This window comes from Triturus cristatus, chromosome 8 (assembly GCF_964204655.1).
Source record: "Triturus cristatus chromosome 8, aTriCri1.1, whole genome shotgun sequence".
In the NCBI taxonomy this organism is placed as follows: Eukaryota; Metazoa; Chordata; class Amphibia; order Caudata; family Salamandridae; genus Triturus; species Triturus cristatus.
The window spans coordinates 584,106,862-584,129,449 of record NC_140591.1 but is presented as its reverse complement, the minus strand read 5'-3'; the positions used below and the strand labels follow the sequence as shown (position 1 = coordinate 584,129,449).

At 48.5% G+C, this 22,588-nt stretch overlaps 1 protein-coding gene across 3 annotated transcripts in view; it reads right to left on the bottom strand.

The window, feature by feature from the left end:
* The window catches only part of PIBF1 (progesterone immunomodulatory binding factor 1), an 848,309-nt gene that overhangs the window by 783,424 nt on the left and 42,297 nt on the right, over positions 1 to 22,588 (bottom strand). For all 3 annotated transcript variants that reach the window (XM_085622002.1, XM_085622001.1, XM_085622003.1), the window contains exon 2: positions 10,276 to 10,575. In XM_085622002.1, coding sequence (XP_085478128.1) covers positions 10,276 to 10,518 — 243 coding nt within the window. In that variant the 5' untranslated portion in view covers positions 10,519 to 10,575. The remainder of the gene's footprint in view (positions 1 to 10,275; positions 10,576 to 22,588) is intronic.

Here is a 22,588-nt window from a genome sequence, read left to right as displayed (position 1 = left end):
CCCGTGACCTGGTATAGCGGCCCGTTTGGGGTGCTTGGCACGACGGTGGAAGAGCCAGCATGTCCACCAAACAAGATGGCGACCGGGCGAAGGTGAAGACGACCCGCCGTGGCACGGCGCACCAGGCCAACAGTATGGACCGCTACACGCTCCAGAAGGGTTCTCCGGAGACATCGCGTGCATCCCCGGTGGGCCCGACGGAGGCATCCGCTCATCCGGTGGATCTGACCCTCCGGGACGTCATGGGCGCCATCGCAGAGATGAAGGCCTCGGTGGACCAGCGTTTCGACACCTTAGCGCAAAAAATAGACTCGGTCCTGGTGGATGTGAGCCTTGTGAGGGCAGACTTGTCCAAAACAAACGACCGAGTCGACTCCCTGGCCCACACCACAACGAGCCTCACGACGGACGTGGTGGCCCTCCAGAAGGAGGTGCGCCGGCTTGGCCAGGCGAGCGCCCTGATGGACCGGCGACTGGAGGACTCCGAGGGTCGGGCCCGGAGGAATAATGTCCGTATTGTGGGGGTGCCGGAGGGACGAGAGGCGGAGGCGGCGGATCTTTTCGTGGAAGAGTTGATCCTGACCCATCTCCAGCCCCGGGGGCTGAGTAAGCTTTTTGCGGTGGAGCGTGCTCACCGGGTCCCCGGGGGCAGACCTAAGACTGGTGCCCCGCCGCGACCTCTCATTGCCCGGATTTTTAATTTCCGGGACAGAGATGCTATCCTCCAGACAACAGGGACCGGTCAAGCTTGACAACATGGAGGTACATTTCTACCCAGACTTTACCCCGGCGGTCCAGAAGCAGCGGCAGAGCTTTCTTGGTGTTAAACGTCGCCTAAGGGACCTGAACCTCAAGTACTCAATGCTCTTTCCAGCTAAGCTGAGGGTAGAGGTGGATGGTCGCACGCACTTCTTCGACCGGCCCGAGGCGGCTGGGGACTGGCTGGACACTCTGCCTGGAGATCGGGGCCGGGGGGGCGGGGGGGGCGCGGCTGGCGAGGAGGGCCCGCCGGAGCAGAATTGAGGGGTGATTGCATAGGCCTTGCTCTGGACGTTGTTCCTTCACCATTTATTGATTGCGTATTTTCCCCTCCTATGGAGGTCGTGCGGGGTCTGTTGGGGGCTTCCCTCCTCCTCTGGGGGACTAGTTAGTATTTTAGCTATGGGGCGACAGGCACACTGCACTTTGGGGGGGCTGTCTGGGCTCATGCAGGGGTGCAGGGAGGGGGGAGTTTTGTTGGGACCGGGGGGTGGGGGGGGTGTGTTGTTTGTTAGCACCGCAGGGCAAACCCGCTACTATGTTGTTGTTTTTAGGATGCTCGATGGGGGACGACCGATTGTTTCGACGCATGATGGGGGGTAGGGATTTGGCTGTGTTGTCATGGAATGTTAACGGCCTGGGGGATAGGATTAAGCGTGGTGTGGTCCTGCAGTACTTAAAACGTATTTCACCAGATGTTGTCTTCCTGCAGGAGACGCACCTTATAGGTAACTCCTTTCATGCAATGAACCGGCGGGGATATCGTTTGGCGGCCCATTCTGGCTTCACCTCGGGCTCGCGGGGGGTGGGTATTATGATCAAGAACTCGCTCCCGTTGGAGATTGATGAGGTGCGCCATGACGAGAGGGGACGCTACACGGTTCTGGTGGGAAGAATGGAGGGTAGAGTGTTTATCTTTATATCAGTGTACGTCCCGCCTGGGTTACAAGCCACCACATTTGCGGACCTGGGGCGCCTCCTTCTGGACCTTCCGAGTGGCCTGCTGGTGGTTGGAGGGGATTTTAATGCGGTAGCCTCTGGGTCTATGGATCGCCATCCCCCTAGGGACCTCCCCCGGGCACAGGCGTGGCTGCCCGGCCTTCTGGATACGCTGGGCCTGGTGGATTGCTGGCGATTAAAGCATCCTGTATTGCGACAGTACACCTTCCACTCGGGTGCCCATGGTAGCCTCTCGCGGCTTGATTACATCCTTGTCCCGGCGGCCCACGCAGGGAGGGTGGGGGAGGTGCGCCATCTGGCGCGGGGTATCTCAGACCACTCCCCATTGTTGTTGCATCTCGATGTCCTCCCGAGGGGGGATGGCAGGGTGGCCCCAATCAATGCATGGTATTTGCGCGACCCCACCATTCGTGCTGATTTGATCAAATCCCTACAGCGATATTTTGATGAGAATGTGGGGTCGGTCTCTTCGGCCATCTCCCTGTGGGAGGCTTTCAAGGTAGTCCTTAGAGGGGAGGCCCTCTCCTTTATCTCCCATGCCCGGCGGCGCGAGCGGGAGGAGGTGACCCGGGTAGAGGCCGAGATTGCAGAACTGGAGGGTGACCTGGGAAGCGGGGTAACGGACGACAAGTTGCATGTTCTACACCTAAAGCAGGCGGCTTATCGGGCCCTCGTCACGGAGGCGGCCAGGGGCCTCAGTAGAGAGCAGCAGGGGCGATTGTATGATGTGGGTGATAAGGCTGGCAAATTGATTGCGTGGTTGGATAAGAGGGAGAGAGCGAGCCGTGTGGTGCCTTTGATTGAGAGTGTTGATGGTGCGTGTGTCACTGAGCCGGAAGCCATTGTCTCCTGCTTCGCGGATTATTTCCGCGAAGTCTACTCCCCGGTTTCCCCCTGCTCGGAGGCAGACTCCCATGCCCTGCTTCGGGACATCGCACTGCCCTCCCTAACGGTGGAGGACAGGGATTCGCTGGACGCCCCTCCCACCTCGGACGAAATTGCCTTGGCTATTCGCTCGGTTGCATCCGGCAAGGCCATGGGCCCCAATGGTATTCCCATCGAGCTCTACAAGCTACGCCCGGATGTGTTGGCGCCCCACCTGCGCGGGATGTTCCTGGCGGCCCACTCGCGGGGTTCCCTCCCGCCGGACCAGCGTCTAGCCACAATTGTGGTGATCCACAAGGAGGGGAGGCCCCGTGAACGGGTCACATCCTATAGGCCGATTTCGCTTTTGAACGCGGAGCCCAAAATCCTCGCCAAGGTGTTGGCCAACAGGTTGGTTGGCGTGGTGGGCGATTTGGTCCACCAAGACCAATCTGGCTTTATACCGCACCGCAACACGGCGCTCAATCTGCGGCGCTTGCACGGGGTGCTCGCGCGTGTCCCATTTGTGCGGGAGCCGGCCATCTTGGCGTCCTTGGACGCCACCATGGCGTTTGATACGCTTGAATGGCCATACATCTGGGCGATGCTGGCAAAATTCGGGTTTGGCCCGGGTTTCATTAGCTGGGTCAAATTGCTATATTCGGGCCCATTGGCGCAGGTGGTAGTGAATGGGCGAGTCTCGGCCCCATTCGCGCTGGGGAGGGGTACGCGACAGGGCTGCCCCCTGTCGCCTCTCCTGTTTGCCCTGGCCCTGGAGCCCCTGGCGGAGTGGCTGCGGTGGCACCCTTCTATCCGTGGTCTCCGCTGGACCCCCGAGCATGAGGACCGTGTGTCCCTCTATGCTGACGATATCCTTCTGTATCTCGCCTCCCCGCGTAAATCACTGATCGTCCTGGTTGATGTTTTGCGTTCATTCGGTCGCAACTCAGGTCTGGTCATCAACTGGGCGAAATCCTGTGTATATGTGCTTTCCGGGGAGGCTCCGGCCTTGCCACGGGACTGTCCGATCCAGATTGCCTCCCAAGGTTTTCGGTACCTGGGTATCTATATCACTCTTGACCCGGAGGCCCGCTATGAGCGGAATTTGTTACCCCCCCTCCGGCGTTTGAGGGAGGACGTGGTGCGCTGGCGGCGTCTGCCGCTCTCGCCGCTCGGCCGAGCGGCCTTGTTTAAAATGATGTCCCTGCCACGCTTCCTCTACGCCCTACAGAATACTATGGACTTGGTCCCGGCACGCTATTTCCGTGAGGTGGAGGGCCTCCAGCGGCGCCTGTTCTGGGACGGGAGGCCGCGCATTGCTCTGGCTAAATTGACGCTCCCGTGGTACGATGGGGGGGTCGCCCTCCCTGACATTAAACGGTATTACTGGGCCTCCCAACTAGCTGCAATTAATCATGGCCTTTACGGGCCCGCCTTGAACCCGGCATTTGGGATGGATAAGATGCTCCTGCCCGGTGGCGATTACAATCGAGCGCTCTACGCGGGCGCGCCCGACTCCCGTTTGACGGGACCGACGCGTGTCATGGTGCGTGTCTGGCACGCGGCTAATGCAGCTATGGGGTGGAAGGACCGTTTGACCCGGGCGTCACCGCTGTATGCGTCTGAGAGGTTGGGCTCCCTGTGGACGTCGAAGGGCTTCGAGAAGTGGGACACGATCGGAATCAGCACGGTGGGAGATCTCTGGACGAGGGGGGGGATTCAAAACTTTTGAGACGCTGCAGGCGGAGTTCCAGCTGCAGGGCAGTGAGTACTTTCGGTACCTACAGGTCCGCCATGCGCTGGGCTCCGTCTTCCCGGATGTCGCATCCATTCCGGAGTCTTCCCCCCTGGAGGACAGAGTCCTAGATGGCCATGTCCCGGACAGCACGATCTCCCTCATATACAAAAAACTGATCAATGATAGATCGTGCCTGCTGACTAATCTCCGCGAGGCTTGGGTTGCCGACGGGCTGGAGCTGGACGATGAGGATTGGATTTCCGCGGTGGCCTCTCCGAAAGAGGTGGCCATCCCGGCTCGCCTTCGTTTCGTCCAGCTCAAGATCCTTCACCGGGTTTACGTGACGGGGCCAAGGCTTCTGCGTATGGGTTTTGCTGGTGACGGAATGTGTAAGCGTGGCTGTGGTGCGTTGGCGACTTTCATGCATATACTGTGGGAGTGCCCGAAGGTGGAGCGATTCTGGCGTGGTGTGCATGAGGTCCTGCGTGTGGTGACGCGTGTTGCGCTGCTGCCTGAAGCGAGGAGATGCTTGCTGAATGTATGGGAACCGAATGACTATTCGGTCCCGCAGACGCGGTGGGTGACTCTGGGATACATGATAGCCAAGCGCGACATTGCTCAATTGTGGGGATCCCAGAGGCCCCCTGCGGTGTCGGCCTGGAAAGAGCATATGGATTGGTGTATGTTTCGTGAAAAGGTGGTGTATGTGGCGAGAGGTAAGCCTGGGGCGTGGGTGAAACTCTGGGGCCCCTGGAACGCCTACCGCGGGGGTATTTGTGAGCCGCCGCTGCTACCGGCTGCCTCGCCTGCTCCGTCTCCCTAGACGGCCCCCCTCCCTCAGCCGCGGGCGCGCGGTCCCCCAGTCCCTGATCTATTCCCATTCCCCTCTCCAGAGTTCTGCTGCTGGTTTAGATCCCCCACTTATGGAGCACGTGCTGTTATTTTGGATCGCGGGTTGCCTTGCGGGTGTGGTTTTTTGGTGTTGTTTTGTTTCAAGAAAAGGGAACCGTACTGTGGGCTTGGAGCTGAGTGGCCTGCACCATTGATTACTCCTGTTTCACTGCTCTGCACTGCCTAGAGACTTTTACTGTATGTGTGCAATATGTTTTTGTCATTCTAGCGGCCGGCCGGATGGTTGTAGGCCCATACCTGTAACTTTTACGAACTGCAATAAACGGTTTCAAAAAAAAAAAAAAAAAAAAAAAAAATCTATCAGCTATTATTGTGGTATGCAGTTTCGACCAACCAGAGACCACATTCAACTGTTCGGTGTTACGAGATTGTATGTCCCTTCAGTATGCTCAACGTATTCAATGATTGGCATTTAGTGTCTCTCTTTGTGGGAGCCAGGGGAAACCAGAGTTCTTTAGTGACCCGGATTCATTGATAACAGTTTCTAAAGAGGTAGTTTCCGATTTATGCATCTAGATGTTTGAAGAGGTGTCTGAGGAGGGAGTCAACTAGGCCAACTGTTCAGGCTTATTCTTCGCTCTTAATCATGGAGGGCACCCAGCCATATCTTCCTATGGTTACGAATTTTGAACACTGATATCTACGGTATCATTTTCATATGGATCTTATACAGTTTCAGGTTGCGTTTTCCAAGGTAGGAGAGTGCGTCAAAATCTTGCCTCCGTGCCCATGTGATGACTTGGCACCCCAGAGCAAGATGCCTTATGTTCTATATTGCAAATTTCATAAAAAACCTAGATCACATCGGCTTGCTCCACTTTTAGGGAGAAACTGTGTCATGGCTTGTAAATTAGCCATGACATTTTTACAGATGTTACAGTAGGTTTCCACTTGTTCGATCATGATTGCATTTTTTACACAGTTGAGATTAAGAAAATGTATTTCTGTTAATTAATGTTGTAACTATCCTTTTTATGCTTCCATGGTTTTGTCTGATGGTTTCTTGGAAGAGCTCTTTTTATGTATCTTAATGATGTGGACTTATCTATTGCCGTTTTTAGGTCTCACCTAAGCAGCGATTGCGCTGTCTCTGCGAGACATGCTGTATTCATGATATGGGCTTTGAAAGCTTCGCCCATTTTCAAGGACTTCCCCAGGTACAAGTGTTGTTCCTCAGCTTCTCAGCACTATTTCTTTCTTTAAGCTGGAACACTGGTGACTAGTGCTCGTAGTTTACAGAGCTCTGTTGTAAACAGGGCTGTAAATCTTGCCACATTTGTTGTGCATTCAAAGACCGAGGTCTGTTTTAGCTGCAGCTGCCTCCTCCTCCTCCTTACTGCTTTTGAAACTCACGGCCTGGCGTCACGGTCCCTGCCTTTCTATGGCTGCTGCCGCCTCCGTCTCAGAGCTCAACAAGCATTTGGTATGCAATAGGTCTTGCATTGTAAATGTCAATGCCTTTTATTTATGCGTTTTGAAAACCTGCAAGCGGTGCTTAAAACACGCACTGTGTACTTATAGTTGTTTCTTATAGGAAGCAAGGCTAGCAGTAAGTGCTCCTCTTTTACTATCAGCCTTGCTTCTCATAAGCAAGTACTAAAAGTACAAAGTGTGTCTTTACGCACCACTTGTATTTTTCCCCTCGCTTCAAGCGAGCTGCCAGCTTCCCCGGGGCTGCCCCTCTCCTCTCTATTGTGACGCTTTCACCCTCCCTCGCACTCTTCAGTGGTGGGAAGGGACTGGACTGTCTTCGTGCTCCTTGGCAGGGATTCATTTACTTCTACAAGTTGGAAGATATCAGCACGCTGATAAACTTATTGGGAACATGTTGAAGCTCAGTCAGGTTGTCATTCCCATGTAATTTCTGTTTGCTTGAGAATCTGTTTTCAGAATTCTGTGCTTTCTCTCTTGCAGCTAAAGTATTTCCATACTAGCAGAATTGTTGTATTGTGAACCATGTTACTGATCTTTAAAACCTGTCAGGAGCACGCTTTGTTGTACAATTTCAACTCAGTGGCATGGACCTTCTATTTTTGTGAAGGAGTGTATAAGTGTTAAACTATTGATCACATATTCTGGTTTAAAGAAAGGCTAGAAAGTACATATTTGCCTTACTGTGTTATATATTAACTTCTCATTGGTGAACTGAGGGCCTGATTTAGAGTTCGGCAGAGGGGGTTACTCCTTCACAAACATGACGGATTTCCCATCTGGTGTATTACAAGGGCCACTTGATATAATGCACTTGTAATACGGTGTAACCTGTCCATCAAACTCTCAATCAGGCCGTAGGTCTTTTAATATTCTAAAGATTACTTTTAAAAATGTTGGACTCCCCTGAATAGGACTGTCAAGTCTCTGTATTCGATTTGCCAGGCTCCCGCACCCTATGGGGATTAAAATTAAGCTTCAGAACTTCAGCAAGGACATACTAAATACACCACAAGTACAGAGGGAGGTTAGATACAGAAATATTGAACTCCATTTATTTCAGAATTTGAGGGACGAGAAGAACTACATTTGTTGACTACACAAAGGCAAAGCAGAATCTTCAACTTTGTAGGAACTCAACTTGCGCTCCATCCCTAGTTAATAATTGAGATTATCACACAGAGAAATGGTGGTCATTTCCCAAGACTGTTCATGGAGTCCCTCTTGCCTGTCCCTACCCCCGGGCTCATCTCCCACAATGAAAGATCTGGGTCTTAGTTGGCAGGCCAATTCCTAGTCCATCACAAAGCTGTAGGTGGTTCATATGGCACAGTGACAGGATTGTCTTTTTCATAAGGCATTGTATGACTTTCATACACCTTTTGTCCTGAAAGCAGAATATGCACCTCTGGTAGGCAGCCAACTCCCTTTGAGAAAGCCTACTTTGAAATGTTTAAAAATCCATGTCCTGACTGTGGCTGGAGTAATTAGTTAAAGCTCCATCCATAACAATGGATTGGTTTTATTTTACCTATTACAAAATTGTTCATGACTACAAGTACCCAGCATCTGCCCTTAACTTGACTCAACCATGGTTCCACCAGATATCTAGGAAAGATAGATCATAAAAAGATACAACAATCCTACATAAAATACAAAATATGAAGTATATTACATGTGATTTCTTAGAATTCAGGATATTTCCTAAGATGGGGTAAAATAGCAAATCAGCTTTGTCCAGTCAGGACTTAAGACTTGTGAACACTACACCATACCACACAAACCTCAAATGCTAGAATACAGCTCCTGATATCTAGAGGCTAAATGATAGAAGATATATGAGAAATTATGAAAAATGCACAATGGCTGAATCGTCTATATGCATGATAAGGCTATGCAAACACCTACAAAATCAGTTTTATCAGAACTTTATTGTGCGCAAAGAAAACAGTCTGGGAAGCTTTCCACATAATTAAGAGCTTTTTGGCTCCAGTACTCGCATTCCAAAACCCATTTCAAGTTTAATATAACAAGAGAGAGCATTATGGCAACTGCTAAACTCTCCGTTTCCACTCTTTCGAAAGTTCCTGTTAATAATATAACCTCTCTAGGATTGGAAGTCAATCCCATATGCATTATAAAACCCATTACATAAAAAGATGTTAACCAAATCACAGCTAATGATTCTCTTGGAAATCATACAGGGCAAGAATTCTGGCAGAAGTTTCCAATGTTATCCTCTGCCCCTCTCATCAACGGGTCATTAAATGAAGAGGTTGTTTCAGAACTAATTAAAAGTGTTGTGGTCATCCAATAAAATGGACAAAAGTCTGAGTAGTTCTGGCCCCGGCAATTTTAGAACTGTTTTCTGAGGTTGTTGTAGAAGATAGTAATCAGTCAGCTTAAACCATATTTAGATCATACAGGAGTTTGGATTTTGACCCCCTCACAGTACAGAATTTTCACTTGGGAATGTTCTTGATAACCATCTGGAAATATCGGATCGGGGAACCTAGCTTTGCTCTCGTTGCACTACCTATCCCCTACGTTCAATACGATTCTTCAATTAGCTTACCTAAAAAAACTATCATTTTGACTTGAACTGTTACAACACCCCCCCCCCCCCTTCATATTAGGGTGGCACTTACAGTAAAGCAATTTAGATTATTGTAAACAGTATACCTTATCAAGTGATTACACACAGCTGGAGTCTTTAAGGGATAACGCCTAAAGATAGAGTGCTTTAGAAAGGTTAACATTTGATTTCATGATTAAAAGGCTTCCCATTGTTTAAGGAGATTTATCAGCAATCAAATGTTCACAGAAGAAAAGTGGAAATATGTATTGGATTTAGCTCATTTTACTTTGTAAGCACGATGCATCTTAAACGTATGCTACAAAAATGTCATCAACCACCATGCTACTCCATAGCGTACTCATTCTGTTATTACAACATCAATAATATTTCTTGGGGAAATCGCCAGCAGACCATTACAAAAATAAAAATAAGACCGTACTATCTACACAAGGCTGGAGGGAGTTGCAGACCACATACATCTCCGACTGTGCCACTCAATCTAATAAATCCTCTTGCTCTACAGTAGTGTTGCACAGGGTACAGACTGTAGGTCAATGGAAGCCAGAGACCTAGAAAAGAAAGACTAGAATGGTTGGTCACTATGACAAATCATATGCCGAGTCGTTTATAAAGTATGTTTTACTAAGATGTTTTGAGATTTTGAAAATTCTTAGTGTTGGGGTCCGCAGTATCAGTCAGTGCCAATGCATAAACTCGCTTTCTACATAAAAAAAACGCATCCCACACTATTTCGCTCAAAACAGCACTAATTTAATCGGAGCGGGGAAAAATAATACACCCAACTGGAATTCTGAGGACCACTATAAAAAGTAGCACTAGTTGTTGCTCTTGGGTTTCTCAAATGAGCTGGAACTGAAACGAATATATTGTACTTTTCACATTAACAATTAAAATATTAACATATTGTCAAGATCGACTTCGTAAACAGTTAAAACAGATGAAAGGTTTGTACAATATATGTGCAAAAATATTTATTTTTGTCGAGAGGCCCAGTTTTTTTAATTGTGCTTACTTTTGTTAGGTAGTCCACTTTCAAGTTGTCAATCATCAGATTCTTCTGGGACAGCTCGATTTTTAACAACTGGAGATTGTGCAGAAGTTCCTTCCTCTCAATAAGCTGTCGGGTAACTTTGGTCCCGTCACCTCTCTCATCGGGTGAGGAAATGTCATCCGTGGGAACCGAGGTCTCCAAACTGATTTCCTCGGATTCCATGGAGCTGGAGATGTTTGGCTTTTTGGAATTTCTTCGTGCCATCTTTCCTTTCGGCTTCAAAGTAAAGCCCGACTTTCAACTTTGTAATTTCCACTTCAACTAGAAGAAAACATCAGAAGTGACATTTTTTTTTTCATTTGCAGTCCTTTAATCGAAGGTAGTTGATCACAGTAATGAAACAGTTTGATTCAAAAACGTGAGTGCATTACTTCAACATGCACATGTGGAAATTAATAATGCCTCATCTGATCAGTTCTTTAGCTGTAAATTGCTTTGTGGAAAAGATCATCATGTACCTTCTCTCGCTCACAAAAAACAAAAAAATAAACAAAAAAACAAGTACACAGATTCACGAGGCCGAAAGAATGTTAACACAATTAAATATTGCTGCTCCACAGTAATCTCTGCTCTAGTACATGCAACTGGACGTTTTCAAATACAAGCCAGGCCCTAACAGTATTGAGACCATTTGGTTGAGGCGCGATCTGCCGATATTGATATTTTTTTCACAAACTCCTCTGCTGCTTCAACCTGCGAGAACAAACATTCTTTCATCCTCTACCCTCTCTCAAGCCTGGATCCCAGGTTTCACCTGCTTCCATACAGTAACTTGGAAATACATTTGAAAACACCGTTTTATTTTTCACTTGCAAATTCTCAATGTGGAAATCTGAGAAAAGGAAAACATTTGAGCTCAGAACATAATCTCTTTCTGGAGCAATGTCAGAATTCCCACCCCTTGGGCATTTTCAAGACTTAAGCCCTCCTCCCCTGCTTCCAGCCCATCATCAGCTCGTTCCTTCAAGATTCAAGAGAATTTAAAGTTCGCTCCATATTGCAATAGAGGCCCCCAATTGAGAGGAGAGGAGAGGATGTGGCCCAGCGGCTAAAGCGGTGAACCTCAGAGCTGGGGAACTGGGTTCGAGTCTCGGCAGGAACGCTCAACATCCTGTGATTCTGGGAAAATCACAATCTCCCCGTGCCTATCAAAAAAAAAAAAATGTGTCCGTCTGTAAAAATAGTGCTCATGTAAAGCGCTGTGATACCTTTGGGTCTAGTTCGCACTTCATAAAAATCCCCCTCCTCACTCCATCAAAAAAAAACACATTGCTAGGTGTAGTACCCTGGGCATGCCAATGCCCCCACCCTTACCCCCAATAAAGACAAAAGTCTTTCTGCACCCCCCAGGAGGCAGATGGCAACAATAGCCCCGGATCAGTCCCCGGGGGCGGGGAGAGCAGAAAGCCTACTAGGCACCAGGGATTCTTTTTTTTATTTATGCCTGGGGGTGGGGACTGCCCAGAGTGGGCCTGCCAATGCCCCCACCCCAAAAAAATTGCCACAGTCTTTCTGTCCCTCGGAGGCAAATGGGGCAATAGCCCCTTATCTGCCTCCTGGGGGCAGGGGGCAAGAAGCCCACTAGGCACCAGGGATTATTCTTATATTTTTATACGTAGGGGTGGGGCTGCCCTGAATGGGCATGGCAATGCCCCCACTCACAAACAATTGCCACAGTCTTTCTGCCCCCCCTGGGAAGCAGATGGGGCAGAAAGCCCACTAGGCACCAGGGATTTTTATTTTTTTAAGTTCAGGGGTTTGGGCTACCCAGAAGGGAATGCCAATACCCCACCCACCCAAAAAAATGCCCTAGCCTTTCTGACTCCCCAGGAGGCAGACAGGGGCAATTGCCACTGATCTGCCCCCCTGGGGGAAGTGGACCCACTAGGCACCAGGGATTACGCTGGCTTTTTTATATACGTAGGGGTGGGGCATATCAGGGCAATAGCCCCCGATCAACCCCCCCCCCTAAACAGGGCTGCAGAAAGCCCACTAGGCACTGACCTTTTTTTCGCAATGTGCCTAGCTATGGATTTTGAGCACGTAGGAAAACCTAGCAAACCTGCAAATTTTCAAAAACTAGACACCAAGGGGAATCCAGGATGGGGCAACTTGTATGTCTCTCACTAGGTTATGTTACCCAGAATCCCTTGCAAACCTCAAACTTAGGGGGGAAAAAAACTAATTTTCTTCACATTTCTGTGATAGACAGTTCTGGAATCTAAGGGGAGCAACAAACGTCCACCAACCCAGCATTCCTCAAAGTCTTCCAATAAAAATGTGACTTTATTTGTGTCGGTAGGCCTAGTGCCAGCGACAGGAAATGGCCGAAAACGCAACGGGGAAACATCACATTTTCCAGTGAAACTGACCCTTTTTTCTGAATGTGCCTAGGTGTGGATTTTGGACCCTAGCTCTGCCAGCACCTAAGGAAACCTAGCAAACCTATACATTTTTAAAAACTAGACATCCAGGGAAATCTTGGAAGGGGCGACTTGTGTGTGGCTATCACAAGGTCCTGTTACCCAGAATCCCTTGCAAACCTCGAACTTTGAAAAAAACAAATTTTCCTCATATTTCTGTGATGGAAAGTTCTGGAATCTACGGGGAGCAACAAACGTACGCAAACCCAGCAAGCCCCAAAGTCTCCCGATCAAAATGGCACCTCACTTGTGTGGATAGGCCTAGTGCCTGTGACAGGAAACGGCCCAAAATGTACTTCAAAATTATCGACTACAAAAAGACCTTGTTTTGCGAGGGAGTCACCTGCGTTTTTGATCTCGAGGCTTGGCGGCCATCCAGGGAAACTACCAATCCCAGACACTTCTGAAAACTAAACAGCCGGGGGCGTCCAGGGAAGTGTGACTTGCGTGAATTCCCCAATGTTTTCCTACCCAGAATCCCCTGCAAACCTCAAACCTCAAAATTCCGCGTGATGTATCATTTTTTATGGGAGACCAAGAAGAACGCTTTGTGGTAGGACATTTGTGACGGCACTATGTTCCTTTACAGAAATGTATGGAAAATATAATTTTTTTAGCTAAATTTTAGGTTAGCAGGGGGATTTTGGGTAGGAAAATGTTGGGTGAGGCACACATCCCTGGACTCCCCCGGGTGTCTAGTTATCAGAAATGTGAGGGTTTTGTCGGTTTCCCTAGATGGCTGCCGAGCTCGGGACCAAAAACGCAGATGCCCTCCTTGCAAAACGAGGTCGTTTCGCGATAGATAATTTTGATGTCTCCTCAATAGGTTTTGGGTCTTTCCCTGCCACAGGTACTTGGGCCCACCCACACAAGTGAGGTACCATTTTTAACAGGAGACCTGGAGGAACGCTGGGTGGTGGGAAATTTGTGTCAGACCGGTGATGCTACAACTTTTCCACACAGAAAAGTGAGAAAAATTGGATTTTTTTCCCAGCTAAATTGGAGGTTTGCAGGGGATTCTGTGGAGGAATATGTTGGGGGATCCAAGCAAGTCACACCTCCCTGTTCTCCTCTGGATGTCTAGTTTTTGGAAATGTCTGCAATTGGTAGTTTTCCCTAGGTGGCCGCCGAGACCGGGATCAAAAACGCAGGTAACTCACAAAACAAGGTATTTTTGTAATCTATAAGTTTGAAGACTCCACCGTACGTTTTGGGCCAATCCCTGTCGCAGGAACTAGACCTCCCACACAAGTGAGGTAGCATTTTTATCGAAAGACTTTGGGGAATACTGGGTGGGTGGAAGTCTGTGGATTCACACAGACTGCAGAACTTTCCATCACAGAAATGTTTTTTTTTTTTTTTTTTACAAAGTTTGAGGTTTGCAAGGGATTTTGGGTAACAGACTCTGGTGAGAGCCACACAAGTAACCCCATCCTGGTTTCCCCTGGATGTCTCATTTTCGCAACTGGAAAGGTTTGCTAGGTTTCCTTAGGTGCTGGAAGAGCTAGGGTCCAAAATCCACAGCTAGGCGCATTGCCAAAAAAAGGGTAAGTTTTCACTGGAAAAATGTGATGTGTCCACGTTGCATTTTGGGCATTTCCTGTCATGGGTTCAGGGCCTACCCACAAAAGTGAGGTACCATTTTTAATTGGGAGACTTTGGGGAATACTGGGTGGCTGGAATTTTGTGCCTCTCCCACCCCCGCAGATTCCCAAACTTTCTATCGCAGAAATGTGAGGTAAATAGATTTTCTTTTAATTTTACAAACTCAAAGGTTTGCAAGGGATTCTGGGTAACAGAATCTAGTGAGGGCCACACAAGTCACCCCATCCTGGATTCCCCTGGATGTGTATATTTTTAATAAAATATATAGGTTTGCAAGGTACCCATAGGTGCCGGCAGAGCTAAGGTCCAAAATCCACAACTAGGCACAATGTGAAAAAGGGTCAGTTTTCACTGGAAAAATTTGATGTGTCCACGTTGTAGTTTGGACCATTTCCTGTTGCGAGTACTAGTCCTACCCACACAATTGGGGTACCATTTTTATTGAAAGACTTTGGGGAACACTGGGTGGCTGGACGTTTGTGGCACATCGCAGATTCTAGAACTTTTCCTCACAGAAATGTAAGGAAAATATATTTATTGGGCAAAGTTTGAGGTTTACAAGGGATTTTGGGCAACAGAACCTAGTGAGAGCCACACAAGTCACCCCATCCTAGATTCCCTTTAACATCTAGGTTTAAAAAATGTATAGGTTTGACAGGTTTTCTCACATCCCAGCAGAGCTATGGTCCAAAATCTACAGCTAGGCACGTTGCGAAAAAAGTGTCAGTTTTTACCAGAAAAATGTGATATGTCCACGTTGTGTTTTGGGCAGTTTCCTGTCACGGGCACTAGGCCTACCCACACAAGTGAGGCACCATTTTATTATTAAACTTTGGTGAATGCTGGGTGGGTGTAAGTTTGTGCCTCCTCACAGATTCTAGAATTTATCATCACAGAAATGTGGGGAAACTAGTTTTTTTGACAAAGTTGGAGGTTTGCAAATGGTTCGGGTAACAGAACCTGGTGGGTGCACACAAGACACCCCATCCTGGATTCCCCCGGGTATCTAGTTTTCAAAAATGTATAGGTTTGCTAGGTTTCCCTATGGGCGAGGTAGCATTTTTATCAGGAGACTATGGGGAACACAGATTAGTAGAACATGTGTTATTAACAACAGACTTTCTTTGCATTTATGCCTTCCAAATGTAAGACAATGTGTAATAAAGAAGTCACTTTGAAAAATGTCCTATAATTCACACGCTAGTATGAGTACCCACAATTTCGGAGATGTGCAAATAGCTACTGTTTCTAAACTCTATATTTTGTTCCCATTTCAGAAATACATAGGTGTCCGTCATGCCTATTTTTCACTCTTTATATTTTACCAAATAAATTTCTATATACCCAGTACACAATGAAAAACCATTGCAAGACGCTGCTCAGTTATTAGCTCTGGGTTCCTCTAGTTCAGGGGTACTCACAAACTTTCTCTCGGGGGCCAAATTTACAGTGTGGTTTCTGGCTGAGGGCCGCACCGGTGGGGGCGGGGCCAGTGGGGGAGGGGGCGGGGCTAGACCAAAAAAAAAAACTATGCCCATGAGGTTGAACACAGGCCCCTGCAGCTGACGCCTTCGTCCACTGAGCCACCAGACCAGGCATTCACACATATCTATCTATCTATCTATCTATCTACCTATCTGTCTCCCTCCCTCTCTCTGTCTCCCTCCCTCCGTCTCCCTCCCTCTCTCTCTCTCTCCTTCTCTCTATCACTCTCCCTCTCTCTCTCTCTCTCTCTCTCTCTCTCCGTCTCCCTCCCTCTCTCTATCTCTCTCTCTTCCTCTGTCTCCATCACTCTGTTTGTCTCCCTTTCTCTCTGTCTACCTCCCTCGCCCTCCCTCTCCCTCTCTGTCTCCCTCTCACTCCGTCTCCCTCCCTCTGTCTGTCTCGGTCTGTCTCCCTCCCTCTGTCTCCCTCTCTCTCTCCCCCTCCCTCCCTCCCTCTCTCTCTCTCTCGCCCTCCCTTTCTCTCCGTCTCCCTCTCTCTATCTCTCTCTCTCAATCACTGTTTGTCTCCCTTTCTCTCCGTCCCTGAACCATTTCTAATGGAGCACACGAGGGCTTCAAGGCGCACAGTGTGTCAGATTCACAGTCGATCAAATACACACAATGTGTCTGTTTTTCTTCTCTGATACCAGACCTTCTTGCATTGAGACAAGAGTGATGCCAGTCTCATGCCCTTTTGCTGCGGTCTTGCACCCGGAGGTTGCAGCTCTTTTCTGAGGCTGAAAGTTCCATGTGAAAAAGAAAAACGTGTAACTCTGGGGCCGAGATCTCCAGTGAGCAGGCCAGTCGGGTGTTACATGCCACTTGTAATCGAGGTGCTAGAAGAGTGCCAGGAGCTGCAAACCGCCCTTTTCATGACCGTCATCATCGTCTCTGCAGCAAGAGGACATGGCCGAAGATGAGCCCAAGGTCAAGTGAACAAGTTGCAGGCCCCCTGAGGCAAGGTCATAGCACAGGTCAATGGAACAAGGGAATTAAACAAATAACCCCCAATATCAACTTCTGCGGTGAGTTTTAAAGTGCAATGAACGGGAGCAATCCGTGAAAGCGACACATTCAACGTATGCAGATGTGCGGCGCACTTCCTAAACCTCTGACGTCATGTTTATGCAGCTGTCACCCATGTTGTGAAGCTGACATTCGACCAATCTGCATGTGCGCTAATGTGTAATGATTAATGGTATTCTCCACCCCCTACTAGCCCCTGTTAAAAGACCCCACTCAGAAGTAGATATTTAGGGCTGGCTATAGACATCTTTAGCTTTATGAACGCCTGATATTAGCACAACACACAACCGCCCTCTGTACAGACAGACTCGCCGCTCCGTATTTAGTCAGTGGCACGCTACGAATTGGTGGTAATTACCACTTCCCTCATATGTGTCGTTTTTACACTTCCGCTTTACGTTACTATCACTTAGAATCCTGAACTGCACACGATGAGAGGGGAGGCTGGGCGGGGCACAGAGTGGCTTGAACGCACACAGCCGCTGCACCCAAGTACTTCACGGGTCTTTTAAAGACCATTCACTTGTTAATGAGGCTTTGTTGTATTTCATCTCTTCTTAGCGCTCCTGCATCTCCACTCATTCAGAGGGGAGGTGCAGGGGCGCTAAGAAGAGGTGAAACACAACAAAGCCTCATTAACAAGTGAATGTTATTTAAAAGAATCGCCCGGCCCCCATAGCTCGCAACCGGCGATATAAAAAACACAAAGGCATATGATGTCGGCAAGGTCCGCGGGCCGCCAAGGAAGGCTTGCCGGGCCGCTGGCGGCCCGCGGGCCGTACTATGAGTACCCCTGCTCTAGTTCATGGTGAACCTACAAGTCCTACATATCCCCACAACCAGAAGGGTCCAGTGGATGTAACGTTATATTGCTTTCAAACATCGGTCATATTTAGAAGAAGTTATAGGTGAAAATGTTGGCACAAATGGCTGTTTTATTTCAACTCATTTTCAATTATTCTTATTTTCAACTGTTAGTTTCTATTAAAAAAAAAACTTGAACGATCTACACAAATGATCCCTTGCTGAATTCTGAATTTTGTCTACTTTTCTTAAAAGTATAGCTCTCCGGGATCCATTATTGCGTTTATACCCATTTCTACCACTAACTGGAAGAAGGTTGAAAGCACAAAAAATAGCAACAATAGGCTATGTCCCAGTAAAATGCCAAAACTGTCAAACATTTTGGTTTTCTGACAAGTCTGTCAGTCCCTGAAAGCTGCTGGGACCATGGTGACTTCAGCACCACAAACCCTTTGTTGATACCAACTGCAGGGAAAAAAACAGACGCTTTCTTCTGCAGCACTTTTTTTCCATCCCCCCCCCCCCTCAAAGAAATGTAGCTGTATTTTGGCTAATTTATGGGTCCCCTCCAGGGGTATTGACAAACCCTGGGTACCTTTAAAATCCCCATGATGTTGGAAGAAAAGGAGGCAGATTTGTCGTGGATACCTTATGTGGTCAAAAAGTTACAGGGGCCCAAGCGCAAATTACCCCAAATAGCCAAAAAAAAGGCTTAGCACGGGGGGGGGGCAGGCCTAGAAGTGAAGGGGTTAAACAACACCCCCAGTTGGCCCCAGGGGGATATTTACACACAGAGATGGCTAATATTGGCCGTCTTGCCTTTTCTCTACATTCCGAGCAGCCTGGTTTATGCAGCACCTGCTGGTTAACAGGTGGCAGAACGTCTTCTTGAAGAGGCCCTGCTCAGAACCTCTTTTTGGATTCTTATACGGCCACAAGCCTCTGTAAAAAGGGAAGTAGTCAAACCAGCCATCTTGTGGAGTTTCCTAAATGTGTCGGAGAGATGGCACTAGTTCCTTCCATTTCTCCAGTGCCATCAGGGACACTTACGCGGCTGCACCTGGTCAATCCAGAAACATTCTGTACCACTCGCTTTCTCTCCTCCCCTGAAGACACTGGAGCCTAGACCTCCAGCTACACTTTAGTGGTGAAGCCTCAACACCAAGGTCAAGAAAAGCTAATTATCGTGGGCACTGTTCAACCCTGCTTCTTTTCACTTTAAAAACTGATTTTTGTCACCAATAAAGTTTTATGAATCCGTAAGACTTTTCGCTTTAGTGATTTCCCTAGACACTTACAAGAGCCAGAATTTGAGGAGTTAACTTTCTTATTTTTATTTTCTACCATGTACTCCTTTATGTAAGTTGTTTTTTACCTGTGGGCGTTAGTATGTATGTGTCCACTGAAAAGAGTGAGTGTGAGCAAGTGTGAATATACCCACCAGACCAGTTCTCTTTGTGTTATTATGGTCTGCCCGAATCATACAATTATAATCAGAGTTAGAACAGAAAGGAGAACAAAGGCTGGTACTCATGATGCTTTTTGCATTTGTAAGTAAAAGATGTGCATTTCCATTAACAAACTTATTTAGTTTATTTTCAAACTGTAATAGTAAACTGTGTCATATTCACTACAGATTAGGCCTGGGCGAAGCACTACGCTACGCTCGCGTAGTTTGCGAAGTTCGCGCTACTTCGCACTACGCGAACTGCACGTAGCACAGTGCGAACACGCGTAGCGTAGTGTTGCGGTCATTTTTTGCTTGCTCGCGGTCCTCAACGTCAAGTTGGCGACCGCGAGCAAGCAAAATGACATCCTGGCGAGACTTTTTCCTTGTTCGCGATCGCGAGCATGGAAAATAAACCTCCCGGCGAGATTCCCAACGCGAGAAGGTCAGGTTTCTCATTGCGAGGGGTCGCGTATGCTCGCGACCGCTCGCGATGAGAAACTACCAGTTCGCGTTGAGAAAGCTGCAGCTCGAGTAAAAATCTACTCGAGCAGCAGAAAACTACAGCTCGCACTGTGCAAGATGCCATTTTCAATGATTGCACAGTGCCGGTTGCTTGTCCGCACTGTGCAATCATTGAAAACAACATCTTGCACAGTGCGAAAATGTTACTTCGCAGTTCGCGAAGTGCTACGCGTAGCTCGCGTAGTGCGAACTTCACTTTGCGTAGCTTCGCGAAGTGCTACTTCGCGAACTACGCCCACCCTTACTACAGATACCCTCTCAAATAAGAAAACGATTAGGTTGCAATGGTATATGTTTAGCACTTTGCGCAGGCGGCAGCACTAGGGGCCAGGGGGAGTGGAATGAACGAAGAGGGCCAAGCCATATTATACATTATCCCCTCAGACTGTCCAGCAATAACAGTTTTAAAGGAATTTCATCGCCGGAGCAACACAATACGAAGTGCATTCGCCATTATGCAGTCTGGCCAAAGGGGTAGGGCTTTCTATCACTCAATTCATTTGTAGTTTGTATTCTGCACAAAGGAAAACGGGAACTATAGCAACACCTTAAGAGGTGTCAGCTATAAGAAGGTATATATTTTTTTCATGCTCCAATATCTGCTGCGAGAAAACAACTAGGAGTTATATGGTATTTGAGGACAACATGCTTTTTGCAGCAAAGGATATTTTTGCTATATGGGGTATTTTGATCAATTTAAAGAAGTATCACAATGACCTCATTCTCCGAGTGGACAGAGAGGGAGTGCGAGAGTCAGAGATGGACGCTGGTTGACTTGGCCCTCAATGCAGGGTCACTATCTAACTTTGTGTCTTCCCCTCTCCTGTTTTGCTAAAATCGTTTTTATTAGTATTAATATTTTCTGTCCTTTACAACTGCTGACCAGTGCTAAAATGCTTCTGCTCTTATCCCTAAAACATGGTAAAATGAGCTTACACCCGATTGGCATATTTAGTTTACTTGTAAGTCCATAGTAAAGTGGTATACTATATACCCAGGTGTAGGAAAGTGTCCGTTTTTGCATGGTTACCCCCCAACTTTTTGCCTAATGTTGATGCACTTTGACTGAGTGTGCCCTGGGTTCCTGCCAACCAGGTACCCAGGGCATATGTTCTTTCCCTATAACTGTACTGTTGTAAACCCCAATAGGCAACTCTCTGGCCACATGTAAGTCCCTGGTAAAACGTACCATAGCTACCAAAGGCACTGTGACCAGGAAAGGCTCTAAGGGCTGCAGCACTTATTGTACCGCCCTTAGAGGACCTGTACCTCTACACACACACTGCCATTACAGGCTGAGTGTTTTGGTGCAGAACAAAGTGAAGAGTCGACATGGCACATATCCTTGTGTGCCATGCCTACAAACCACTGCCCTGGCATAGTTAAGCCACCCCTCTAGCTGGGTGCACTATACCAGTAGTAGGGAAGAGGTGCATGAGCCCTGTACCCCTACAGTGTCTAAGTCCATTCTTAGACATTTGTAAGTGCAGTAATGCCATAAAGAGTATATGGTCTGGGAGTTTGTCATTACAAACTCCACAGCTCCATAATGGCTTTACAGAAAACTGGGAAGTTTGATAACAAACTTCTCAGCACATTAAACCCACACTGATGCCAGTGTGGGATTTAATGAAAAATGCACTCATAGGGCATCTTGGAGATGCCCCCTGAAAAACAACCTAACTCTAGTGTCCTGGCTGAGTGGCTGCTCGCCAGCTGCCACCACCAGAAATGTTTCTGGACCCCTCTGTCGAGAGCCTGCCACTCTCGGGGTCCTGAACCTAAGCAAATCCTGGGTCGAGGTGCCAAGCCTCCTCCCCCAGGATGGGCTGGGTCTACGAAGCGGAACCTTCACAGGCTTGCCGCCTTTGTGAGCTGCCCCAGTCATTTGCTGCTCCCAGCAAATGGCCTCCACCGGTTCTGACCCCCCACTTTGGGCGGGAGAATCGTCTGGATAAACAAGTTAGGAAAATAGGTGTGCCCACCTTTGCCAACTCCACCCCTCAGCTGGGGGAGGCGAGGCACAACTCTCAGTCCCCGCCATCTTGAAGATGGGGGGACCCAGACAACGTGAGTGAGGTCTATGCCCCCCTCCCACTGGAGGGTGGAATAATAGGGGGTGTACTCACCCCAAGGAAGGGACCCATTGGTCCCAACCTTGACCTAACTGAAATGCCCCTAAATCTAGTATTTAGACTCGACCCCGAACCTTGCCTCCTCAGACAAGAAGAAGAAGGACCGAAGAGCCATGCTGAAAGAAGGAGGACACCAACTGCCTTAACCCCAGCCCTACCGACCCGTCCTGACCTCGACCTACTACAGCGGAATCCCAGCATGTCCTGCAGCCAGCAGCCCCCCAGACCCCAGAGGACCTGACCTGCCTTCAAGGAAAAGACTTTGTCTCCCATGAGCACCGTATTTGCTCACCCACAGACTCTGGCTCCTGCCAGATCCACAAGTCTGCACCACTCTGCACCCGACGTCTACGGCCCGAGTTCGAGTGGCCCAACACCCTGAGGAGGTCTCTCTGGCGATCCTGACCTGAGATCTAGTGACCCCTGACCAGCCTCCAGCCAACGCCTGCAGCCTCAATCTGGAGGGTACCCCTGACCGCGACCAGGTAAGAAAACCAAATACCAAAGGACACCCCTGCACCCGCCGCCCCACGGCCTTGGGTGGCCCAACAGACGGTGTCAAGGCAACCCCCAGCATCCCAACTTACCTCTCCAAGTGGTGGTCACCTCCAAAAGATCTTCTTTCCCGAGCCTGCAGTGTATTTGCAAACCGGAGAATCCCCATTGATAGTAACAGGGCACCCGACGACAAAACAGCACCCTGCACCCGGCCACCATTGGCAGCTGTGGGTGCACCTTGGGTGCTAACTTGAACCCCCATTTGCCCTGAGCTTAAGTCCAGGAGCTTTGATCCCTCAACCTTGTGACCTGCTCGTGAGCAGCCAC